Source organism: Mustela lutreola, chromosome 2 (genome assembly GCF_030435805.1).
Source record: "Mustela lutreola isolate mMusLut2 chromosome 2, mMusLut2.pri, whole genome shotgun sequence".
Classification (NCBI taxonomy): Eukaryota; Metazoa; Chordata; class Mammalia; order Carnivora; family Mustelidae; genus Mustela; species Mustela lutreola.
In genome coordinates this window covers 115,910,567-115,927,095 of record NC_081291.1, presented here as the reverse complement: position 1 = coordinate 115,927,095, position 16,529 = coordinate 115,910,567, and the positions used below count along the sequence as shown (strand labels likewise).

The window sequence follows — 16,529 nt, the reverse complement described above, 5'->3', positions numbered from 1 at the left end:
GGACAGAGGTGATAAAAGCTCTACCCTCCTTGGCCTCCGTATTTTCTTCTCTAAAATGGAGATCACAGCACTTAACCTTGCGTGTTACTGTGAGCACTGGGTGGGACAGTGTATGTAGTACCCATCAGCATGTTTGATATACAATAGGTATTTGATGAATGAAATCCACAAGAGAAAGCAAGTGCAGAAGACAGAGTCTGAAGTCTGGAGGAGTTAGGAACTGGCTTAGAATCACGTCAGCTCCAGTGCTTATAAAGATGTCTCATTTCAGTCAGATGACTCGGCTTCTCTCAGCCTCAGTGTTTTTACCTATAAAATCCCTTTATCTAATATTTACCTTGTAGGATGATCATGGGATGTCAATAACATAATGTATTTGAAGAACCTAGTTTATCACTTGGCACCTAGTAGGAGCTCAGAAAATAATAGTTCTTTCTTTGGTTCCCTATAACACCATTTCTGTCCTCTAAACCATTCGTTTATAAGTGATGTAGGGACACAACCATTAGTAAGTGTCTTACACTATCCAGCTTCCTTTATGCTCTATGACTTATAAAATGGAACCTCCTTGTACGTGAAAATCACTTCATAAAAAATATTTGAAGATTACTCTTCTTTCTTTGCTACACATGAATTCGCTGAAGGCAGGAATCAGGGTTTATTTACCCTTGTAGCCTAGAACACCTTCTAACACATGTCAGAATCTTAGTTGAATTAAATCTGTCTTCTGTTGTTTTTGCCAACGACAAGATGATAGTTTTTCATAATATTTCTAAACTAGCAATTAATTATTAGCCTGCCAATGATTAGGAAGCAGAATGTACCAAAAATAGCCCCATTAAAGGCCTTTTTATCCTTGCCTATCGCAGTTGGCTCATGTTCCTGCATTCTTGGGTCTGGTTCTTACTCCATCAACAAAGCTATTCCACTAACGAACATAACTTAGTTTTGTACAACCAGCCACCTTCTCTGGCAACAACTGTATAGAGAAGCCAAAGGAGGAAGAATTTCCTAAAACGCCAACCAAACCCCCACCCCCTTTTAGGATTTAAGGAGGCCTCAGAACTGTGACTTTAAGCCATAAGAGGGGCACAGGTCCCTGCGAGTGCCTTCTGATAGGTATGGACTTTCTCTCCAGAAAACTATATTCAGTGTCCTCTATATAATTTCAGGGGGTTCCTGGAGCTCCTGCAACCTTTGTAACTCAGGTTGAGGATTCTTGTTAGAATAGCCCAGAAAAGTGAATGAGCCCTGTGAAAGATTCAAGTTCCTGATAAATTCTAGCCCATGTTCAAACCAAAACAAAACAGTTACAACTCCCCAGATTTAACCTCAGGGTTGTCCCCGAGGGCTTGGCCCGGCACCTTCACTGTAAGGACATCTAGCCAAGCAAGCAGTGGGTACTCTCTGGAAAACCTAAGTTCAGCCAAGTAAAATGAAGCCTTGTTTGATAATATCGTTTACATTTCCAAATCCCCAGTATCAAGCTTTCTTCCTATCCCTTGTGGCCCTTCCTATGTTTAGCTGCTGGTGTAATGGGGTAACCATGGCAACAACCACCTGCCTATTTAAAACCATCTCCAAAGCTAAATAAGGAAGCCTGGAGAAAATGGCTGCTCGCCTGCCTCTTGGTGGACAAAGCAGGCACTCATGAGTGTTTTCCACCAGAGCAAGCAGGCGGGGTAGAAGCAGCAGGGACTCAAAGTTCTTACTAGGACGGCTGCTAGGACCTTGTGCCGCAGGACCCACCTCTGCGCCATTAGGTCTCCCTTTATTTGGAGGCACGCAAATCTGTGTGCCTCTCATCCCGGGCGACCCCGCTACCTTGACCTTGACCAGGGGAAGGGTGTGCAACTACCTGTAGCCTAGTCTTATTAATGGCATGGAGGAAGTGGGAAGGAAAAACAGTCACCGGATCACAGTGCAAGGCACAATTACAACTTTTTTCTGACAGAGGTATCTTTCTAATTATATTTAATCATGTGGGCAATTGACAACCACCCTATTTATATGTCCTGTGAGGACCTTCTGATTTATGGAACATGGAGAAATTTCTGCCTTCCTCTGCTTCCTCACTCTACAAACTTCCTTTGCTCTTCCCCGAGCATGCTGCTTCTTCTCATTCCTTGTTATTATCCTTCTGTACATTTGCTTCCTTCTCCCTGGGCTGCCTTTTCTCTCTCTCTCTTTTGTAAAGATTTTATTTATTTATTTGACAGAGAGAAGAGAGATCACAAGTAGGCAGAGAGGCAGGCGGAGGGCGGGGGGGTGGTGGTGGAGCAGGCTCCCTCCTGAGCAGAGAGCCCAATGCGGGGCTCAATCCCAGGACCCTCAGACCATGACCTGAGCCAAAGGCAGAGGCCTGACCCACTGAGCCACCCAGGTACCCCTGTCCTTCTCTTTTTGTCAACCTGGAAGATATATACTTGTTTCCCAGGTCTTGGCATCTCCACAGATAGAAGCCCCTCCACACCAAATTCCATGTCCTTCCTTTGTGTTCCCATAGGTTAGCTCTATTCATACCACTAAACACAAGTCACTCTGCATATCTGCCTTCTGGTCTGCATCCCTGGACTGTGAGCCCCTCTGTCCAAAACACCTACAGAACAGTGCCTGGTACGGAGTCTGTATTCTTTTCTTTTTTTTTTTTTTTTAAGATTTTATTTACTTATCTGATAGACAGAGATCACAAATAGGCAGAGAGGCAGGCAGAGAGAGAAGGGGGAAGCAGGCTCCCCGCTGAGCAGAGAGCCTGATGTGGGGCTCGATCCCAGGATCCTGGGATCATGACCTGAGCCGAAGGCAGAGGCTTAAACCACTGAACCACCCAGGCGTCCCCGGAGTCTGTTTTCAAAAGCTAGTGTGGAATGAACAAATGAGCAGAACCGCTATGGATTTCACAGGCATCTGGCATTTTAACAAGTATGTGTGTAAGGGTATGCGTAAGGTCACCTCTGGGAAAAGAGCACCTCAGAGGTGAAAGAGAAGGAATAATTTAGCATGTACAGGAAAATGATGAAGTATGTGTAAGGACGGTCGGCTGATTACAGTAAGGGTGGGAGTTGGATGTACACCTGTTAATAGTGATTCGTGATTGTGGGCAGGATGTAGGAGAGGGCCAGGCAGAGCAGGCCTAGGACAGAAGGACCACACTAAGAAGATCAGTTCAGCTAGTAGATCGCAGATAACTTTTCCTGCAGCTGAAGTATGTTGTGATAAGACTTTCTTTTTCCCGGTTAACCTTCCGGGCAGTGGGGTCAGGGGAAAGGAGCAGGAAGGAAAATGATGGCCCTCTTTGGGGGTGCAAGGCTTTAGACAAATGTCTTCAGACAACACTGGACCTCTGCTCTGAAGGGAATCCTACAGGCTGAATACGTCACTCCCTTCAGGCTCAGTCTGCATTCCTCCTCCCCACCTGCTGGAGGGTGGGGAAGGACCCAACAGGTCATCTTGCCATGGTGCAACAAAGAGGAACGGGGATGGAAATCAACCAAAGAGAAGAAAAAAGGAAAGAAGAATGGAGAAAGGTATTTTAGCAATCCCAAGTTAGGTAGGTGCCAGTCACAACTCACTTCTAGCATATTGCCTCCCACCAGCAAGAAGGGTTTAGTTTTGTTTGCGAGAGGACTGGTTTTCTCTCTCCTTGTATTTTTGGACCTAACATCCAGGCTTCACCCAGGGGCGGAGGCTGGGACCTGGCCGGCTTCTGGTCTCACAGCCCCTGCAGGGGCCTCCCTCTGCTGCCCTCTGCTGTCGGGGGACGTGGAGGCGACGCCCTCTCCGCCCTCTGGCTCTGGCCCCGCCGCTGCCTCCCCCTCCCTTCGAGATCCAGAGGAGCTGAGGCCCCTGCCGTCCCGCCTGCCCCTCCCCACAGAAATTCTCGGGGGCTGGGGGCTGCGGAAGCTTACCGCCTAGAGAAAGCGGCCAAGCCCCTGGAGTGGGGTTCTAGTTAGCCAAGGGCAGATCCCCACCTCTTAAGACCACATACCACGCCCTCCCTGCCGGCCCGCCGGCCCTCCCACTGCACAGCACCCTTTGGGAGAGGACAGGCGGCCAGGCTGCGGCAGGTTTCTGACACCATTTCTGCTTGGAAATGGAAACCCTCCTTCCGGCAACGTGGCAGGAAAGCCAAGTCAAGTCCCTGGGCGACCGGGCCAAGAACGTTTGGGTGAGAGCAGGTGGACGCCTGGGTCTGGCCGGCTGCATGGGGGCAGGGCGGGTCCGGCGGGCAGTGCCTACGGGGAGGGATGCAGCATCATGACACTCTTACCTGCTGTTGAATTTTTCAGGGTGTTTCTCTCTCATCACGTGGAATCTGTGTGCAATGGAAGCATCCTGAAAGGGAACAAGAGGAAAACAGACGTCTGGTTAGTGGTCATGACCGTGCCATGTGGAAAGAATGGAAGCACACAGGCTTTCACCGAAAGCCCCCAAACCTGGAGAATTGGGGTCACAGGGGAGAAAAGGAGGGTCCCACAAAGGAGGAACACCAGGTCTAAGGTTAAGGGCTAGCCACCAAAGCTGGTAGAGCCCAAGCCGCTCTGCTCCTTGCGCTTTTCACTCTCCACCGTAGTTCAGGGTGAATGAAGGGGACAGCCGCTGCCCTTTGAGGGGAGAGCGTGTGTCTGGGTGTGGGGGCAGTTAGAGTGCAGAGGCCTGTGCGTGGGGTTAAGTGTGAATTTCTGGAAATGCCTTGCCATATTAACTCTTTTTAAAAAATACTTTTTATTTGGGAATATTTTAAGACTCACAAGAAGTTGCAAAAATAGTACAGAGAGTTCCTGTATCCCTTTCACCCAGCTTCCCCCAATAACATCTTATGTAACGATGGTACATTGTCAAAACCAGAAAACTGACTTCAGTAGATGCTATTATATATAAATTCTAGTCATCTGCATCAGGAGAAATAATTAGTAGCATTGAATAACATAGCTTAGTAGTATATTTAAATATCTGGCTTCTCTTACTTGATCTCCACAGAAAGGACCTTCCCCAAGGTCAAAAAGAGTCTCACTAGCACCTTCTGTAGACTCTATGCTGCCCTTCTATTTGCACACCCGCTTTGCTGCGCTATTGGCCACCTGCTCCTCAGAACTCACTATTAGGAAGGCTCCCATGACACCATGTTTCTGGGCTTTCCATCCTCTGATCAGACCTTCTCAGCCCCGAGTCTTATCTGCAGCCTACACTCCATGTCATAGACCATCTCGAGTTCTCACACTTATTACTAATGTCTCTGATGTCTCCACGGTGTCTATTTCTAGAACCAACCCTCAGCTTCAGCCCTAAAACCAAGCTCATCTTTCCTCCTCACGCTAGGTCTTTCACCCTCATTAATGGTCTCCTTGTCCAGCAGAAGAATGTGTTGAACCCCCTCACTGCTCAGGCCTCATGCCAACACGTTAGGTGCAGGTGCTGGGCTTTAGAAAGAAATAGGAGAATCAAGCTGCAGGTTGGGGGGCAGGGAGTGACACAGAAACAAGGGAGCTGACTCAGATACGTGCAGAAAAAAAAGCTACAGAAACTCATTTACTACACTGTGTGGCTAAAAGAGAACTGAAATTCCATTTAAGTGAATGCATATTAATCCCATTTCTTGGTATGTACTCATAAAAGAAAAATTCTGAATGTTATCATTATTTTTTAACATCAGGAGGTATCGTTCAGTGGAGCAGCTTTTTTTGAATATGTTCTGTGTGTGGGGAGTAAAATATAGGCCAATGGTGGGAGACAGAAAGTCTGTAAGCAAGTTAAGGGGCAAAGAGGGGCTTCTGTCATACTTGCATTTGGCAGAAGAGTAAACCCAGTGGGCAGCCCACTACAGAGGCAAGTCTAGGCCAAGGGCTTTTTTTGTGTGTGGTTGGCCACACTCCTGCTGAAATAATGTTTTGGGAACTTAACATTTATTTCTTTTTCTTTTTTAAAAAGATTTTATTTATTTATTTGAGAGAGAGAGAAGGAAGAGAGGGAGAGATCTCACGAGCAGGTGGCAGGGGTAGAAGAAGAAGCAGACTCCCTGCTGATAGTGACCCTGAAGTGGGGCTTGATCCCAGGCCCCCAGGATCACGACCCTAGTCAAAAGCAGATGCTTAACCGACTGAGCCATAGAGGCATCCAGGATTTTAACATTTAAACTCTAGTTATTGATTGTTTCATTTTTCCTTTAAGACACATGGAGAATTGAAGGTCTTCGTTAAGGCTCCCCATGGACACATGGTAGGACGTGTGCAGGGCCTCCAAGCCTCTGTCCTAGGGGGCTTCTCAGGCAGCAGGCCTTCATCTCCCACCGCCCCCCACCCCAGCTCTGAGCAAGTTTCAGTGAACACTCTGAATAAGATTCCTGTGACATCTGTCAAATGCTTCTCTAGAATTCAAGAAAATATTCCTTCTACTTGTGTTCCTTTGAAGCACTAATTTTCTTCTGTCAGAGGAGAAGAGAAAAAAAGAGGAGGAAAGAAAAAAGTCATCACATGTTGCCTGGCATGATCTGTGCTTTGCCCCCCCCCCCCCCCCAACATACCTCTAAGACTCTTAGGATTCGTGTCTGGTTTTCTTACTCTCAGGGATATGGGCACAGGCTCCTTCCCTCTGCACAGTTCTGATTATCCTTGTTGTTTTTAAAGACTTTACTTATTTATTCAACACAGAGAAAGAGAGAGTACAAGCAGGGGGAGTGGCAGAGGCAGAGGGAGAAACAGGCTCCCTGCTGAGCAGGTAGCCCGATGTGGGACTCAATCCCAGGACCCTGGGATCATGACCTGAGCCAAAGGCAGACACTTAAACCACCTGAGCCACCCAGGTTTCCCTGCTGTTTTTATTTTTTTTTTTTTTTAAACTAGGTTTTGCAAAGCTTCCTTTCACAAAGACCAGAGCCTTGGTAATATTATTAGTTAAGCATGGGGTTCCATTGTAACCTCCCGACAAGTGCACAAGGTAGCAAGGGAGAGCTGAGCAGGAAAGGAGATGCTGATAAAGACCTTGACTCTGGGGTGTCTGGGTGGCTCAGTGGGTTAAGCCGCTGCCTTCAGCTTGGGTCATGATCTCAGGGTCCTGGGATCAAGTCCCGCATCAGGTTCTCTGCTCTGTGGAGAGCCTGCCTCCCCTCCCCCCTCTCTCTATCTGCCTCTCTGCTTACTTGCAATCTCTGTCAAATAGATAAATAAAAATTTAAAAAAAATCTTTAAAAGATCTTGATTCTGACCATATTTCTCTACCTGGGGATTTAAAAGAGTGAAGACTCCTTTGCCCTCTATTGAGCTCTGCGTCAGCCCCTGAGCTGGGAGTGATTTCTTTAAATTTTGGAAACTAGTACTTCAAGAGTCCAGACCCTTTCTTGGTAATAATTACAGCAACATGAGACTTCCATTTAGAAGGGCCAGGTGGATGGAGATGGGAATTGCAAAGCGTTGGAAGTGATGGCATTTCTGAAGGTCATTCCCCAGTGTCCCTTCTGTGAGGTGTGAGGAACAGAGGAGATGATGGGCTGCTCTTTCCTGAACTAAAACTAAAAGTCCAAAAGATTTTTTTGTGCTCCTTCCCAATATAAGCAACCATAATTTGGACTCTGAGATATTTGGATGTCTAGGCCAGTGATGTCCGATAGAAATAAATTTAAATTTTTTCTAGTAACCACATTAAAAAAGTGAAAAGGTGAAATTAACTTCGATAATATATTTTCAGTGACAAATATTATCATTACAACATGTAATCAATATAAAAAACCACTGAGATCTTTAAAATTCTTTTATACTACATTTCTGAAATTTGGTATATATTCTATCCTTACAGCATCTCTCAATTTAGACTAGTCTCATTGCAAGTACACAATCGCCCTATGTGGCTAATGTCTACCATATTGGACAATGCAGGTCCAAGTCACTTGGGCAACTTATGGAGATAAAAAGGACAAAGGAGACAATAAAACAGATCATTTGGAATTTGGATAGTTCTGAAAAATTATGGCAGATGGGAAGATGAAAAAGAGTGTGGACCTGTTGTCCCAGATATCTCTCAGTGAGTCCCATTGTCTTAGGAACTCCAAGGGCTCTCAGGTGACACACAAGAACTTAACCCTGAGGGAATCCAAAAAGTTGCAGGGAAAAGGTGCAGGAGCCCGCAAATTCCCTAATGGGTAGGGGGCTCATCGTTTTGGAAACTCAGCTGGTGAAGACTGAGAACTACAATCTGTAAGGTGGAGAATGGTGTGCGGGTTAGTGTGGAGACTGTGGCCTCTCCTTGGCCCATGGGATCCCCTAGCAGCAGAAATAGATTTCATTGAATCAAGGGATTAGCTGTCCACTCCTCCCGTGGAGGCTCAGTGACAGCAGAGCCTTTGAGGCACTGGGCATCACACATACCTCAGGAATTACTTCACGGGCCCAAACTTCCTGTCACTGATACCTGGCCATCCTGACATTTCTGCAAATCCAAAAATAAAGAGAAAGGACGAGAAGGCCAGAGAAGCCAGAGGAAGTAGCAGCCTGAATGACTGTGTTTAAAATCTCCTGCCAAGGGGTGTTGTCAGTTAGAGGGACTGAGAAGGCCGACTCTCGGCTCGTCACTGGTAGAGGACCAGCATGTGTGTAGGGGAGGGGAATGTGGTAATGATGGGGCCATAGCAGTTCTCTGTGTGGCCCTGTTTATCCCTCCATGCGTGACGTGGATTTTGCTAGTACCCTGGGGCCCCAGTGAACTCGTCAGGACAAATGCTTTCCCACCAAGGGCCACCACAGCAGCGGTCACTGTCACGGTCATCACCTTTATATATGCAAGGCAGCAGACACCTGACATCACTCAGATACCCTGAGTCCTTCAACAGAGGCAAAGACTTCGCAAGGCTCTCTTTGCCAAAGGAGTCTGACTCTGATTATCACAAGGAAGTAAAATTGTAAGTTGGTTTACATACCTACTTCTCCTCTTACAAAGTTTGGGAAGTCAAATAGGGAGGAAGAGCTTCTGCAAATGTCAGCCCCAGATTCTGTCAGAGTTGCGTGTTGGCTACTTGTTTTCTCAAGAATTTCCCTTTCCAACTTTTAAAGAGCGAGCATACAAACCCTGCAAACATTTTATTGAGAGAAGCCTTAGGGTACACCAAAGAGATAAAAACCATCCTGGTTCCTCACTGCTTTGTAATAAAATATTAAACACACCTAAGCGAAATGTGTATGGGAAAAAAAAATTGTGAGAAAGATATTGTGGAGTTCTTTATAACTTAAAAGATGAACAGACTGGGTTATTATAAGTCAGCCCTAGGCAAATAAATACCCTGACCAGTGAGTGTGATGGAGAATCTGTTTGTATGCGTTTCCTTGGGGGACACTTAGGTGGTCTCCTTTCCCTCCTCCTGTCCCCAGCTTCCTTCCTTCCTTCTTAGTTGCAAAAATGAACTAAAACCATGATAATCATGGCTCTTGGGGTTAGAGTGAGGTTATCTAGGTTAGGTGAGGCTGTTTATTCCTTTTTGGTGTGTTTATCCATGGTCAGGAAGTACTGAGTGAAATTTTTTGCATATGGCACTGTGTAGAGACAGACAGGAGGGATCAAGAATCATGTTTTGGCAGCCAGAGCTGAGTGTGTCAAGGGGCTAAAAACTCTGAAGGCAGCCACAGCTGTAAACTGCCATCTAGAAGTTTCCAGGCAGGATACCCAGCCCTGCTACTCCTCTCTCCCTTCTGTCTCGTAGAGTCTGTGTCCCATCCTCACTTATCATTTTTCTCCATCTAGTTCAGTTCTGGTTTCTGTTCCTGTGTAAGAACACTTCTTCTGACCATCTTCTTTGTTCTGATAGGCTGTCTCCACTCACTGAAGATTGGTGGGGACCATCTACATCAGAATTATCTCATAGGCCTGCAAACTTCCAGACCTTGCTCAGGCCAACCGAATCAGAAAGCAAACCAGGATCTGTCATGGGGGTGGAATTTACATTCCGACAAAGGGCACCAGTGAGTCATCACACACTAAATGTTCAGACTTCCCCTGCCCGCTACCAGTGCTACTATGAAGGAAAGCATCTGAAGACAGAGAGGGCTGTTCAAAGGTTACATGGCTCCTGGTCCACAGCTCAGGGGCTCTGGAGCTCAACCCCAGTGGTTCTCAGCAACACCACTCACCAGCTGAGACATGTCTCTGTATTGTTCTAAGATGCAGTTCCTTCTTACAAAATGCAAAAGGGTAATGACTATACCTATCATGTCACTATCAAGGTCGCTTCATGTGCAGCGAGGACTCAATAAATGTTAGCAAGCTATACTCTGGTTACTCTAGGAAAAAGACTCAAGTTTTTGTGAAATTATCATGATGGGAAGCCCACGTTTTAGAAGCCTCCTGAATACCAGACCTGTCGATCATGTCCCACTGGCAATAGCTGAGGGCTGTGCGTTCCTGCTAGGGGAAGTGGGGCCTGAGCTGGCGGCCAAAAAGGAGAGAAGCATTTGAGCCAACAAGAAGAGGAAGGAGGGGTCTGCTTAGGTCATTGGAGTGGGGGCAGCTGGAAGAGGTCTAGGGAGAGGCATCTGCCATAACTGAGGCCAGGTGAGCTGGGGAGATAAACCAGATTGGGGCACAGGGCCCTGAACATGCCGCCAGTCCAATCTCCCATTCTTTTTTTTTTTTTTTTTAAGAAGTTTAAATGAATATTTTTTTATTTTTTTTTTAAATTGCTTTTTAGTGTTCCAGAATTCTTTACGCACCACATCCAGTGCTCCATGCAATATGTGCTCTCCATAATACCCACGACCAGGCTCACCCAACCTCCCACCCCCTCCCCTCCTAATTCCCATTCTCTCAGACCATGACTGTTGGTCCAGTGATGCCTCTGTCTTCTGTTGTAGCAATAGAAAAACAGTGCTGGCTTAGGAGCTCCAAAATGATAGCCAATCGCTTTATCTGACTCTTTGTTTCCTTATCTACAAAATGGAGCTACTACTCTTATGGCTGCTCAAATGCAGTCACAAGAATCAAGAAAATAGGGGCGCCTGGGTGGGCTTAGTGGGTTAAAGACTCTGCCTTCAGCTCAGGTCATGATCTCAGGGTCCTGGGATCGAGCCCCGCATTGGGCTCTCTGCTCAGCGAGGAGCCTGCTTCCCCCTCTCTCTGCCTGCCTCTCTGCCTACTTGTGATCTCTGTTGAATAAATAAATAAAATCTTAAAAAAAAAAAGGAATCAAGAAAATACCTATAAATATGGTAAATTTTAAATTCTGTAAATATATGGTATTTTAAAACATCCTTTCCCTTTCCATGGCTCTTCTTCGGGTCTTCTTATTAAAGACTGTATCTATCTATTTATTTATTTGAAAGAGAGAAAGAGAAGGAGACAGTGCATGCAGTGTGGAGGGTAGAGGAGGAGGAAGAGGGAAAGAATCTGATGCAAACTCCATGCTCAGTGCGGAGCTGACGTGGGGTTTGATCTCACCACACTGAGACCATGACCTGAGCTGAAACCCAGAGTCGGATGCTCAACTGACTGAGCCACCCGGATGCCCTTCTAGTCTTATTAAAAACTCTTTCCTTAAATCTGCTCTTCTCTTAAGCTATGTATTATTTCCCCATCTAGTTCCTTTTTCTCTTTAAGCCACAAAAGTTTTCAAAAGAGGCACAGGTGAGGATGGTTGACAAAAGCAACTACCACACAATCTGGGCTCAGATGGTTGGTTTGGAGGGATTTCTATGCACCTGACACGAGCAGGGTAATTCTAGAGGCAAGAAAACTGAGAGGAAAGCCTGTAAGGCACAGCAGGCTGTGTTAGTTCCCGGTCCTCACTAGTCAAGTGTCTGCAGACCTCGTCTGTAAAATGGGGACTATGGGGACAGTGACACCTGCCAGACTGCAAAGGATTGTGATATATAAGGTCTATAATAGTGGAGAGCTCACAGTAGGTGCTCAATAAATGCTAGTGTCTTTGATGCATCCCCCTCCTGAAACCCGGCTCTATCTATGGAATGGATGGATCTTTTTTCTTCCAGATCTCATCCTTAACAGTTTCTGGTCCAAAAAGGAGTTCAGTATAACAAACTGAGTTGTGTTTGATGTGCTGGGGGCTGGAGGAAGAAAGAGGAGTGTGGAGCTGTCCTTGTGCTCTGTGTGTGTGTGTGTGTGTGTGTGTAGGAGGTATGTTGTGTGTGTGTGTGTGTGTTAGAGGTCTGTTAGGGGTGTGTGTTGGGGATGTGTGTGTATGCATGCATGTGTGTTGGGGATGTGTGAAATGGGCACAGTAAACCAATCCCTCCAATCCAATGCAGAGAGTACACTGGCGGGGTGAACACAGAAGGCTGTGGAAAACACCTAGAAGGATTGTGGAGCTCACCTGAGGGTGGGGTCAGCTGGGAGGAGATGCCTCCAGAGGTTTATGCACACCAGAGTGTGGGGAATACAGCTGAGATGGGAGAGAACAGGAGAGAAGGAATTCTGACAGCTAAGTTAGCTAAACCAGCCTGGGACCACTGGTTCTCTTTAAAGGATCCGAATTCTCAACTCTGGAAGCTCACATGAGAGTCTTAGCCTGACTTTGCCCCTTGGTTATTACTTATTTTAAACTGTTTCAAATTCTCCAAAGGGTAAATCTGTTTTAAAAATATTTTCTAATTTTCCTGTGGTAATTCCAATTATAGGGAAGGGAATTTCCTCCCTAATCTAGGGTGGGGGTTTGGTACATTCTGGATGAACATACCCAGGCCACACACAAGATGCTTGGACCCGAGTCGAGACTAGGACAGCTGGGAGAGGTGAAGAGTAGGGACCTAGAGGGGGAGGACGGGGGACCAGAGCCTTCTGCCCACCAAGACGTTTCTCATCCATGCAGAAAGGCAATCCTTGACCAACTCACCACACCAATGGAGAAATAGTTGTTCATGATGTTGTACGGGACTTGGTCCCCATTCTCCACCTCCTCTCTGGGGATGACTTCCAGATGCCAACGGTCTAGCATCACCAAGGGGCTCTGCTCGATGTCCTTCAGGATTTTTGTCAAGCTGCCCCCTTCATAACCTGTGGAGCACAGCATTACATCTGACCCAGGGCAGAAAGGCTAAGTGGTTACCAACATACAGGCAGCTATCAGGACAGGGAACTCTGTGGGCTTCTGTGACCAGGAGACTTCCCAGCGTGTCTGGGGCCCCAGAGACACTTAGGTTCCCTGAGCCATGGAGGAGGAGAGACAACACAGTGTAATCAGAGAGAAGCTGGGTAGATTTGGAAGGCAAAGGGGTGGGGGCTGGCCAAAGGTAGGCAGACCTGTGTAGCCACATCAAGTCCTAGAGAACTGGTGGGCTGGGGGCCTGGGAAGCTGCACACGGGAGAACAAAGGGTCTGTTCCAGGACTAGGTCATGTCAGAGATGGAGAGTGTGGTAGACAGAATTTTAGGATGGTCTCCCCAGCTCTCCACCACCCTCCACCCAGGGGTATACACCCTCCAATTCTTATAAATAAGACAGGACAGTCATTGTCGTGATTAGCTATTCTATTTGGCACAGGAGACTTTAAGCAAGGGAGATTATCAGAGTGGATCTGACCTGATTGGTTGAGTCCTTAGAAAGGACAGGGCTTTTCCTTAAGAAACTGATTCAAAGCTCTCATTGAGAGGGATTTCAGATGAGGGAGATTCTCTCTTGCTGGCTTTGAAGATGGAGGGGTCCATCTATCAAGGATAAAGGAAGCCTAAAGGATTTAATAGTGGTCCCAGCTGATAGCCAGCAAGGAAATGGGGACGTCAGTCCTTGAACCACAAGGGACTCAATTCTGCCCACAACATGAAAGAGCTTTGAAGGAAATTCTCCCTCAGAGACTCTAGAGAGGAGCATGGCCTGTGCAACACCCTCACTTCAGGCCGGGAGGCAGAGAACTGAGTCAGGCTGTTCCAGGCCTCCGACCCAGAGGACTGGGAGCTAACAAATGAATGTTTTGAGCCTCTACATTTAGGATCATTTGTTATGCAGCAATAGAATTGCAAATCATGAGAGGTTAGTGGGAGAAAGAGTCTTTTCCTTCAGGTGACACTCCTGCTGTCCTTATTTTAGGGCAACCCCAAAGAGTATTTTCAAGTTGTTAGTTTGGTCAGCTCTTCAGGGATGCCTCCCAAGACAGTAATGGTAGCAACTATGTAGCTGAGGGCCTGGGGGCTCTGTGGAAGCACGGGGCTGGGCTTCCCGCACAACCCTGGTGCGGAGCTATGCTGCCTAGAAGTGCGCAGCATGAGACTACGTTCTGCTTGTTCCTCTTGAAAGAGGGCTCTTCCCTAGCCTCAGTGTGTGGCTGAGGACATCTGTGCCTGCCAACTTCCTTCTGGGGCTGGCTCCTGCTTCCTCTTCTCCTGCCGCCAGGCACGCACCCAGCTCTGAACACTGACCGCTGCCTGAGCTGGTCTTGAATCCTTGCTGAATCGATCAGCCATCTGGAAGCCCATCCCTGTTCTGCCTGCCAGACTGCTATGTCCCTTCCACGTGCTGCCCTGACCTCCTCTGTGTTCTGGAGCATTCCCAACTCCATGGGGGCGGTTGCAGTTTGCAGAGTTCTCCTTAGCTCCTAGCCCCTTGTCCCGTGAGCTGGTCACCACATTGAGATCCTCTCCCAGCGGGTTTGCGAAATGAGGGCCTCTGGCCATGAGGGCCTCTGGCGAGCTGGACGCCCCAGTAGCTGAGCATATAGCTTCTCAATTTGTATTCTGAGTCCTAATTCAGAAGAAGACCAGTAACTTGGACAGGAGGGAGTTTTATCCCGACGACGCCTGCATGAGCCCCTACTAGAGCGAGCAATGTGGGGCGAAATAGATATGACCCTAAAGCTATGCTCTGTTGAGGGGAGCAGGCTCTAGGTTGAGAGTCTCTGCATCAGAGAATATAGACTGAGGGCTTAGCACAGGTCTCAGCAAGACTTGGAGGGCAGGGGAATGGTCATGGGGTACGGAGGACTCTGTGAAATGTTAATTCTTAAAAGGGAAGTTCAGCCTGGCCCTGACGAGCTCCCCTGGAGACGGGAGGGCTTGTCCCCAGGGGGGTGCCACCGGCACACAGACTCACCTCCTCCCCAGCGGAGACAGCGGGCCAGGTCATTTCCTGTTCCGAGAGGCAGGACCGCCACCGGTGGATGTTTCGCGAAGTTGGCCTTATCTGCAACCATGCAGAAGACAAAACCATAGGCCCAGGTTACGAAAACTGAGGGTTATTTAATTATCCCTGATCTGAGCCTTAGAACCCTTTCATAGCATCTCTGTTTGCAGAGTTCCCATGATGGAAAGTACCATTGCTTCCTAAAGCCGTCTCTTCTGTCCATAGCGTGGGAACCACTCCAAAGGATTTTCATACTGAGCTCCCTCTGTCTCCCTGGAACTTGTACCTGCTTCTCTACATCTCATCCAAATTCTTTCCTTTGAGGTGACAACGTACACCTCAAACACATTCATTTGTCATCATAGCTAACACCTTCTCCCTTTGTCCCTCACAGCAACTCTGCAGGGGTATTATCATGCTCCTGCTAGATGACGGGAGAGAGATTCAGAGGGGGAAAGTAAGTCCCGGGTCAGGATGAAACCCAGATCTCTGTGGTCCCAAGTCCAGGCTCCTCCTTGTTTCAGGGGCCAGGCAGGTGCACAGAGAGTAACACAGGCAGGTCTGAGAAATCAGGGAATGGTGGGACGTTTGGGAAACAGGAGCTGTCTCATCTAATTGTCATTCAGGTTCAAAGTTTAAAAATAATATTGTGTCTAACAAAACCTCAAAGTGTTATTTAGCACGCGGGTATGAATTCGTCACTTCCCGCACCTCCCAGACTCGCAAATCCCCAATCCCCAAGCTGCTCTGCCCTGTGACTTGTGAGGACGCATCAGACTGAACCGCTGGAGAAAGCAGACCGAACATGCCTGGTTTCACCAGCTGCAGACACTCAGCAACAGGTTGGCCTGGCCACACGGAGGAAGGAGGGACAGGCACGTGCAGCTCCTGGGCTCCAGGGGGCACCACGGACAGAAGCTGCAACACACCTGTGTCCGTGGATGCACCTGGGGGCGGGGGAATCAACAAGTGGCCCAAATGTTATGGCTGCCCTCGAAAAAGGGGAGCTCACAGGCCCCCCGGGGTTGTCTGGCTCCTGCTGAGCTCAGGCAAGGCCCAGGGTTGAGCTCAACACCGGGAGGTTTAAGAGGGGGACAGAGCAAAGCGATGGGCTCTGTCATTGCTCCTGGAACATGTGGTCTGCATGTCTGCTTCCCTGCCTTTGTGCCTGCTGCTCCCTTTGCCTTCTGTCTGCTCCTTCTGTGGTCCCCATCTCAAACAGGTGACCCATCTTCACGGTGTTGAGGCTAGAAACCCGGATGTCATCCTAGGTTTGTCCCTCTTCCTTACCCTGCCTCCATTCACACAGCAGTTTCCATGTGCTGCTTCCTTAATAGATCTCTCAGCAATCTCTTGTCACTATTCCTCTGGTGATACCTGAGTTCAGGTACATGATTCCTCTCCCTCTCTAGAGTGTTTCTTGTATTTGACTACCTGTCTGTTCTCTGAATGTACTGTAACCCCCCTAGGGGAACTATGTCTCATTC

General features: G+C 47.7%; 1 protein-coding gene across 5 annotated transcripts in view; it reads right to left on the bottom strand.

Annotated features, from left to right (window-relative positions):
• The window catches only part of DGKG (diacylglycerol kinase gamma), a 209,932-nt gene that overhangs the window by 95,435 nt on the left and 97,968 nt on the right, over positions 1-16,529 (bottom strand). For all 5 annotated transcript variants that reach the window (XR_009350976.1, XM_059163209.1, XM_059163206.1 and 2 more), the window contains 3 exons: positions 15,013-15,102; positions 12,824-12,984; positions 4,271-4,335 (listed from right to left, as the gene is read on the bottom strand). Coding sequence is in view for 4 of the 5 variants with exons in the window: in XM_059163209.1 (XP_059019192.1) it covers positions 4,271-4,335; positions 12,824-12,984; positions 15,013-15,102 (316 nt within the window). In the remaining variant the exon portion in view is untranslated. The remainder of the gene's footprint in view (positions 1-4,270; positions 4,336-12,823; positions 12,985-15,012; positions 15,103-16,529) is intronic.